Raw genomic sequence first — 9,311 nt, 5'->3', positions numbered from 1 at the left:
ACCCCTTGGTTTCTCTCAGCCACATCTATCTCCTCTCTCCTTGGAAGAAGGAAGGTAGGAAGGCTTGGGAGCCCACTTGGATTTCCCGTGAATATTTGTGCATACTCAAGCTGTAAGATGCCAAAGGATTTTTAATGGTGGTTCATTGTGCCATTATTTTACTTGTGTTCTAAGGAATATTGTTAGCTTTCTGTGTTTGACTAAGAGCGAGTCATTCTAAAGGGGATGCTTTGATGAAAAGCCTACATCGGTACGTCAGTGTGATCATGACATTTGCATTAGTAATATCCTGAAATATTTATCCCACAACTAGGGACAAGGCTTATGTTCTTACATGAGGATGGTGATGGTACAAAGCTTGCAAGTACTAATCAATCCAATATTAAGAATGTTCTGTTTTTTAAATTTGTTAGCAATTAGGGTTTATTCATGCTGTACCCAAGAGCCATATGTGAGAGTTTTATCCTTCTAAAACCCTAACAAGAATTCTTATTCACCAATATTTCATTCCTAGTTCCTGAAAAACTCCAATAAGTGCCTCTGGATTCAGAGAATACAGTGTGGTATGGCTGAATAAAACAGTCTCTGAGAATAGAATTGAAATCATATTTACAACCAAGAGTATTTCGATGATAGATTATTTCTTCTTCATTTTCTGCTAATAGTATCACCTTATGATTTTTGAAAAATGACATTTCTCAGCTTTACACCAGTCTCATCCCTCAGGTTTGAGTCCGGATGTCTGCTGGTCCTTTTCCAAAGTCCAGTCTCCAGGAAACAGCGAGGTCAGGATCTCAAGTAGATGGGCTGTCAACCCGAAGGCAATTCCAGAAGAGGGATTCCCTAAATTCTCTAGGTCAGGAGTAGCATGGGACAGCTGCCACCAAAGCTGGCCACCACTTCTTGTTTTTCTACAAATTAAGAGTGATTTTTCACATTTTTTAATGGTTTAAGAAAAAAGAAAGAATTTTTATGACACACATAAATTATACGAGATTTAATTTTTAGTATCTGTAAATAAAGTACAATTGGCACACAGCCATGCTCATTCATTTACTATGGTTTCCAGCTGCTTTCAAATAAAAAAATGGCAGAGCTGAGTTCTTGAAACATAGATTGCAAGGCTCCCCAAGCCCCAAAGGCTTCCTCTGTGACCTCTGCATGGTTTTGCTGAGGTCGAGTGGGTCTGCTTCAGAGGAGACCACATTCATTTGAAAATACTGACTCTGAGCTATGTTGTTGATTAACCTCCTGTCTCTGTGCTGGCCCTGGGGACAGCACCAGGGCCACGCACCCCTGGGTGACAGAGGAAGTCTGTCTCCTTTCCTTGTCATTAATACTATGAGCTTGGTGCTCAGCACGGGCTACACACCATCAAGAGAGCTGAGAAGCACACCTACTGCCTCAAAAGTGTGAGCACTGATTGTTTTATTTTCCTAAAATAGATGTCACATGAAATTCACCATGTTAATTTTTGAGTATACAGTTCAGTGGCATTAAGGACTTTCACAGTGATGTGCAGCCATCACCACGTCTCCAGAGCTTTTTCATCTTCCCAGACTCAAACTCAGTCCCCACTAGACAATAGCTCCCTGCTCCTCCTCCTGCAGCCCCTAGCACCCACCCCTCCACTTTCTGTCTCTAGGAATTTGCTTTCTTTGGGCACCTCACTTGTGAGGAATCATGTAGTGTTTGTCCTTTTGTGGTTGGTCCATTGCTTAGAATGATGTCTTCAAGGAACAACTGACTTTTGGTGGCTGTTTAGGCTTCCCTAGGGGCTCAGATGGTAAAGAATCTGCCTGTAATGCAGGAGACCCAGGTTCGATCCCTGGGTTGGGACGATCCCCTGGAGAAGAGAATGGCAACCCACTCCAGTATTCTTGCCTGGAGAATCCCGTGGACAGAGGAGCCTGACGGGCTGTAGTCCACGGGGTCACAGAAAGTCAGACATGACTGAGCGACTGACACTTTCACTGCGCTTTCCCAGTTTACACGGAGTTTCACGCACATTATCTCTCTGACTTGGCACAGCTACTTTGTGGGGCAGGTTATCTTACTCCATTAGAACAGAATCTGTCAGGCAACTCTGGGGCTACCCTGAGGTCACCTGCAAACAGTGTTCTCACCTCGAGCCACACTGCACCTAGACACAGGAAAGGCCCAGAAGAGCTGGAGGTTGTCACTCTGAGAGTGGCTCATGCCTATGAGGGGTGGGAGGTGGCACCACTTTCATCCCCAAGGAGGACAGTTCTGAGGTGAGTTACTTGCATCCCTTAGAGGGTCCCCACTGTCCTGGGCCCCTGTACTCCCCAAGTCACCCTATTTTGACTTCCTCGCTTCAGTCTGAATTCCTCACTCCCTCTTGTATTCCCTGGGACAACCTTCCACAGAGACTACAGACACAAAATCCTTGCCTCAGGCTCTGCTTTGGACAATATAGATAACTGTCTACATATCTACACTACAGAGTATAGATAACAGAGTCAGAGGGTAACATGCTGACCCATGCGCACCTAGTACACCTTAGCCCTCCTCTTCTCATTCCAAGTGCAGTGTCCGCTCGCTTCTCCCCTCCTTGTAAGACGAGGTCTCTGCCCCAAGCATTTAGTCTGGTCTTGGCTGAGAGAGATTAGAAAGGGAGTGTTAGCCTAGAACTCTCTTTCTTACAGGGAGTGCCCTGGGGAACAAATGGCCTCAACTGAGACTGCTCACAGAGAATCTAACCTCAATCAGACTGCTTTGTAAAAATGTACTCAGGGAAATGGTCCTATTTTCAGCAGGATATACCGGATCTGTCAAGACTGATAACTATAAACAAGTGTGGAATGAATAGGTTTATGGGGGCTGGGGTCCTCCTCGGTGGGGGAATCTGAGAGTTCTTGCCTAACAGCTTTTCTTTTTTCAGGGATCGATCCAGCAGGGTAGTGAGGAGAGAAAAAGGGTGAGGGGAAAGTGCCAGGCAGAGTGCGGAGACAGAGGGAGTTCAGAAGAGCTGCCCAGTGGATGGAGGAGGAGTTAAAGGGAACCTGGTGAGAGGCCAGTCTGCTAGGACTCCAACCCCTGGGCAGAAGCCCTGATCAGGCGGTTAGGTAGAATAGCAAAAAGGAGTCCAGAATGGTGGTGGCTAAAAGACAAGGAAGGAAAAAGCCCACAAAAATAGAACAAAGGAAGGTCCTAGTATTGGAGTTAGGACCTCAGGTAAAACAAGCAGGACTCCTGGCTATCCCAATTTACATAGGGCAGGCCCAGTGGGAGGAGAAAACACATATAAAAAGAGGGGCCAAAATTGGGCTGGGGGCCTCTCTTCTCTTCGAGTCTTTTGGGTCAGCATGCCCACATGCCTCAAAGATTTATTTTCCTTTACTTTCTAAATAAAACTGAGCTGTAACACAGAGCTGTAATACTGGTCCGTCCGTCACTTCATATTTTTGTTGCAATGAGACAGAACCGAGGAAATTACAAACTCCCCCGACATCTATGGTGCTGTGACTCGGCTATTCTGGACTCCTTTTTCCCTATTCTATTTACCTAATAAGATCAAAGGGAGGGTTCTCTGCTCCACTCAGCAGTCTGGGTGGGACAGAGAATGAGGGGGTGAGAGACTCAAGAGACACATAAGATGAGAGTGGCTGGACCCGGGCCACCAGAGGTCTCGCAGACTGGGCGAGAGATGATACAGAGGGGACTCAAGAAGGGGTGGGCCCACAGTCAGAGGTAAGGGTCTCTGTGGTGTAGAAACCCAGGGGTAGTGAGGGAGAAAGCAGGTGATTGTGATCAGACAGTTGCGCCATGGGGCTTTGGTTTCCAGGAGACTGGCTTGAGTTGCAGTGAGACTCAGGGTACAGCCCAGAAAGGAGAGGAGCTGCAGGTCCCTTGAATTGACACAGGGAAGCAGGCCAGTGGAGGACTTGTGGAGAAATTCTAAGACATTAGAATGCCACCCTGGCCAGGCTGGACGACAATGTGAGTGGGAAGAGAAAGAGGCCTGGGAGCTGTATTCCAAGGAACTTGAAGAATGTGGTGCCAGGATGCCAAAAATAATAGCGACAAAGAGACAGGAGGGGGTGGTGGGCAGGAGCGGATGGGTCTCCAAGGACCACTTCCCCAGCCGGTCTGCAGACTGAGAGTGGCTGGCCTTGCTCCCCAGCACCCCTCCCACCCCCACCCCATGTGGCGTGTCCTTGCCTTCACTCCTGCCTGCCCTCTGCCTGGAATCCTCTCGCTCCTTAGTTTTTTGAAATCCCACCTCCCTTCCAGCAACCAAAGGGTACCTCCATGGAACATTCCCCTTTTACTACAAAAGATTGGATTCCCCTTTCTCCTGACTGCCACCCAGCTTTGTTTATAACACCCTCCTGACACTGACTGTGTGCAGCTTGGAGCTGTAGTTGCCTGTGTGTACCTTCCTCTCCTCTTCTAGAAGACTGGGGCTTCTACTTGCTCATCTTGGCCTTGTTCTGATCCTGGAGTTTGGCAGAGAAAGCCATGTGTGAATATTTGCAGCAGAGATGCTTCAAATCCTTCCTCTTCATCAAGACCAAGCATTCTATTCTAGCAGCCTCATCCCTGTGCCCTAGGAATTCTCAGAATGGCACCTAGTAAGCCATGATGACTTAAGCAGATTGTCTAAATATCCAGTGGATATAAATGATGATCTAGTCTCCTCTTCATATTTGCATATTATTTTAACTCTTCTTGTTTTAGTTTTAACTTTATAAATCACTTTTGGGAGCAGGTTTTAGATGAAGAGAGAGACATTTGTCCTGGAAACCCTGTCAGATTCTGACTCTCACTTCTTTACAAGGCATTACTCTTTAAAACATTAGGAGAATTTTTATATTCATTATTACGTTAAATTTCCCCGCTTTAGGAAGGCAGTAAGTGGGGGGCTTCCCATTTAGTTCATCATATTCTCCTTGGGTGAAAATTCCTTGTTTCCAAGAGTATCTGAGTTCCTCTTTGAGACCAAGATCCATTTGAGACGAGATGAAGTTGCTCCATTTTTCACTGACCCAGAGGCATTAGGGGAGATGACATAAACAAAGCAGAGTGACTCTGATCTCCCGTTTTCTGTTCTTCCCCAGTGAAGATGCTCTGTTTTCAATCAAAAACAAGATCATCCTAAATGTCACCACTCAACATCCATCTGGACTCCTGAAAGCAAGCTGCCTTGTTTCTGATCAGATGTCATCACCCACTGAAAAGCCTCCCACCTCCAAACTGGGCTGGGTGGGAAAGCCTCATACATCTCTCCCAGCGAGGCTGCCCCCTTGGTTACAGGTGACCATTTCCTGTTAAAGAAAGGGGATGGAGCAGAAACAGGTGGCAACTGAGACCCAGGTTATCACAGCTTCTCTGACCCTTCGGAGCCCAACAGTTACAGAAATACTTGTTCAGTCGTGTCCGACTCTTTGTGACTGTAGCCCGCCAGGCTCCTCTGTCCAAGGGATTTCCCAGGCAAGAGTACTGGAGTGGGTTGCCATTTCCTTCTCCAGGGGATCTTCCCGACCCAGGGACTGAACCCATGTCTCCCACAGTGGCAGGTGGATTCTTTACCACTGAACCACCTGGGAAGTCCATAAATAGTAATGGGCCCATTTATGGATGTGAACATTTTACTCCCCACAGAGCCACATGGAGCATTGCCATTTTTCGTGGGACACCCAGAAAGGAGAGCAGGAAAGCAAGCATGGTCTCCAGGCTAGGACGTGCCGCCCGAAGGTGCAGACACAGGTCCCAACAGGTAAGCCACAGCTCACTGAAGTGCGGGGAAATCCTGCTGAGGTCTGTCTGGGGAGAAACGTCCTGTTTCCCTCTGAGATGTGGCCATGCTGTCCTCAGCCCTGCTGCTGAGCCTCCTTCCAGAGCAAGGCAAGGAGATGAGCAGGACGCAATGGCAGTGAGGCAGGCACCAGTTGGAGCAAGAGGTCCAGGTGCCAGTTGGTGCCGCAGTGGGCCCCTCTCCCTCTTGGAAATAAAAGGAACCTGGTGAGGGAAGATGGGGTTTTTCTTTTAAGATACTAGTCTGCCATCTTTTCAGTCTGCTAGCTTTCCCATTAAAGCCGTTATTCCTGGTTCCAACAAATTGTCTGCCGATTTATTGGCCTGTTGTGCCAATGGGAACTTTGTGACTATAAATACATAACCCTCTTCATGAAGGGAGGGGGTTCCAAAAACACAATCACCCGCATGATTTCATTCATGAACATTTATATCAAGCAAAGGATTTCAAAACAGACTTTCATTTCATGAAGCATTCCCGCAGAGGGAAGGGAAGCCGCAAGGAACTCCTGTGCTGGTGGCCAAATGCTTCCCCTCCCAACCCAAAATGATGCCCCAGCACACAGCGGTTGGGGGTCCTAACATCTCAGATGGTGATGTCCCACAAAGAGTTCTCGTGCAGCAAACGGACAGAAGACCTTTGTAAATTACAGTCATCATTTAAAAACATGTAACAATTATTTGTACATGATAGAGCTGTGTGTGTGGGAGTGTGTGTGTGCTTTACAAAACAGAAATGTGTATTTCTTCTTCCACTTCAAAGAGTCACAGAGACTGATGTTTCTTAACACTGACGTGTGCCAGACCCTTCGCATACCTCATCTTCCAGTGTCATCTTCACCACAAGTCCAGGAGGTATGGACTACTACTGCTTCCATTTTATACTGAGGAAATGAGGTCCCTGGGGGTTAAAACAGGTCAAACCAGCGGCAAAGGACAGAGTCAGTCTGATTCCGAAACTCATGTTCTTCCTACAATATGGCTTTACTTTTTCAAGGTTCATCAAATACTTGTGCCTTTACACACCTGTAAACCTTCCTGCTGGTGTAATTTTTATAGTTCATGGAGAAATGCTTCCAGGAGAGCTGAAGAGGAATAGAAGGAATTTTTTTGGAAGTTACAGAAAGGATGAAATTTCGACACGTAGTCAGGCATTTCCAGAAGGTACAGCACAAGAGTACAATCTCAGCATTAATTTGCATCTCATGCATGTGGGGTAGGGTGTCCTTCCATATCGTATTTTAGGGGGTATTCATTTTCATTCCCAAGTACAAACTGCGGCTCATCTTCGTCCCACTGTTTTGGTCTATACAATCTCCTTCTGCTGGTCAGACAACAGTCTCAGTTGCTGTGGTGGCCGTGTGGTCTTCTGGTTGCCTGGGCTGCATTTCATCTTTGAAAGCCCTGGTCAGAACCACTTTCAAGGACTCTTTGAACCGCTTCTTCCTGCTGCTGCCCACAAAGAAGTAAATAAAAGGGTTGGCGCTGCTATTGATGGTAGAGAAGAGAAGAGAAACGTGGTGCAAGTTCTTGAATGTCGACCAGTACTCGTAATAGAGCAGGTAGAGGAGCCTCATGGGCATGGCGAAGATGAAGAATATGATGATGGTGACGGTGATGACCAGGTACAGCTTCGAGGAGTGGGACGCCCACGAGTTCTTCCGGATCTTCACCACCAAGATGGTGCTGGACACCACCATGAGGGGAGTAAAGACCAGGAAGCTCAGAATGGCTATGAAGATGATCACGGCCCTGCAGTCTCCTCGGGAGTGGGTCTGTCCCTCACTGTCAATGCACATGACGTATTCCATGGTGGTCACCAAGCAGGAGAGTGCCCACAGGAGGGCACAGACGAACGCCGACTGGTGCTTGGGGCGGTGGCACCGGTACCAGATGGGGTACAGGACAGACAGGCACCTCTCCACGCTGATGGCCGTCAGCAGGTACAGGCCTGTGTTGTAGCCAAAGAGAAACGTCACCGATAACGTGACAATTGTGTAGTAATAGCCAGAAGACAGCTCGTAATCTAAAGCATAATCAACAGACAGAATAAAGATGCAAAAGAGCAACGAGATGTCCGCGATGGACAAGTGGGTGATGTAGACGGTGAAGGGGTTTCTTCTCATCCGGAAGCAGAGGAACCAGAGGAGGATTCCGTTCTCAACAAAGCCCAGCGGGGAGATGCTCATGATCACCCAGTGCACGATGGGAATTTCCCGGCGCGGGTCCTTGACGGAGGTGTTCCCGCTGGTTGAGGCGTTGGAGGGCTCCTCAGCAACAAATGATGTCCCGTTTGCCTCATCCATGAGGGGGCCTCAGTCTGGGTTCTTCGGGTAGTTTTCTGTAAATAAGTTTAGAAAGAAAATCAAGGTTGATGAATTGCAGTAAAAGATTTCAGCTATGGCTTGTAACCTTCATGTCATACAGGAGAACATGTCTACTGGACTGTACAATTCTCTTTCCAACGAAGGTGAAAATGAGGCACTTCACCAAGAGAGAACTGATCTAATGGCCTTTTGGAAGCCCCCCCAGCAGCCTTTGGCTCTGTACTGTTGCTTGTGGTTCAGCACCAAAGGGGGTCCATCAGAGCAAGAGGATCAGGTTTCTGGTGTCCATTTCTGGTCTGGCCCAAGCTTTCTGAACGGCGTTTTGAAAATCATCTCATCTTCTGTTCCTTCATCTCCTGGCCTGAGAGACCAGGTTAACCGCGTTAGAATTCGATGACAAAGTACATGTTGGGGCCACACTACTGCTGTCACCTTTTAATGAACAAAGTGCCGTAAGTGATGGGTGAGTGAGAAGGGAGACATAGAAAAAAATAGGTTCAATAGTGCACCAATATCTTCACAAGTGTGACCAATTAGAAGTATGTGTTTTCTATAGTCTCAATATCTGTGATGAAGCTGTGTACCTAACTCAGACCAAGTGTGCAGTGCAAACCATCCCTGGGGAACAGATGGCACATTTCAACAAGATGTATTCACATCCCCGAGCTCCATGGGCCAGACCACGCTGGAAAACACTACCGATCGATAGTAAACAAAGCCCTGACCCAAGCCCAGTAAAATGCTAAATATCTGAGACTGCAAAACACCATTATCAGCAATTTCCCCTCACACTTTAGGAACTGCTAAATAAATGTATGCACGCCCCCCTCCCCTTTCCTATTATGTAACAAATGTACATAAGCCACTTCCACTGCTGGGGAACAGAAAAGGCAGGTGCCCACAGCGGTCACCTTCTTTGCTTCTATTCATGGCGTCCTTGGCTTTTTATTTTTGATGGTGGTGGTAAAATATTGTTCTCTGCTTTTGGTCCTTGCAGACCGGGGCCCTATATGTGCAAAATAATCGACCTTTAGAAAGTTACTTACTAGGGGCTCCCCAGTGGCTCAGTGGTAAAGACTCTGCCTTGCAATGCAAGGAACACCAGTTCAATCTCAGCTCCAGGAAGATCTCACGTGCCATGGGGCAGCTGAGCCTGTGTGCCCCAACTACTTCAATCTCAGATCCGGGAAGATCTCACGTGCC

At 47.3% G+C, this 9,311-nt stretch overlaps 1 protein-coding gene across 2 annotated transcripts in view; it reads right to left on the bottom strand.

The window, feature by feature from the left end:
• Nucleotides 1–982: 982 nt before the first annotated feature.
• MAS1 (MAS1 proto-oncogene, G protein-coupled receptor) overlaps nt 983–9,311 on the bottom strand; it is a 25,319-nt gene continuing 16,990 nt past the window's right edge. For both annotated transcript variants that reach the window (XM_061428473.1, XM_061428472.1), the window contains exon 2: nt 983–8,122. In XM_061428473.1, the coding sequence (XP_061284457.1) occupies nt 7,110–8,087 (978 nt within the window). In that variant the 5' untranslated portion in view covers nt 8,088–8,122 and the 3' untranslated portion in view covers nt 983–7,109. The remainder of the gene's footprint in view (nt 8,123–9,311) is intronic.

The sequence above is a fragment of the Bos javanicus genome, chromosome 9, assembly GCF_032452875.1.
Source record: "Bos javanicus breed banteng chromosome 9, ARS-OSU_banteng_1.0, whole genome shotgun sequence".
Lineage (NCBI taxonomy): Eukaryota > Metazoa > Chordata > Mammalia > Artiodactyla > Bovidae > Bos > Bos javanicus.
The sequence above is the reverse complement of the archived record's forward strand: the minus strand, read 5'-3'. Positions and strand labels throughout refer to the sequence as shown.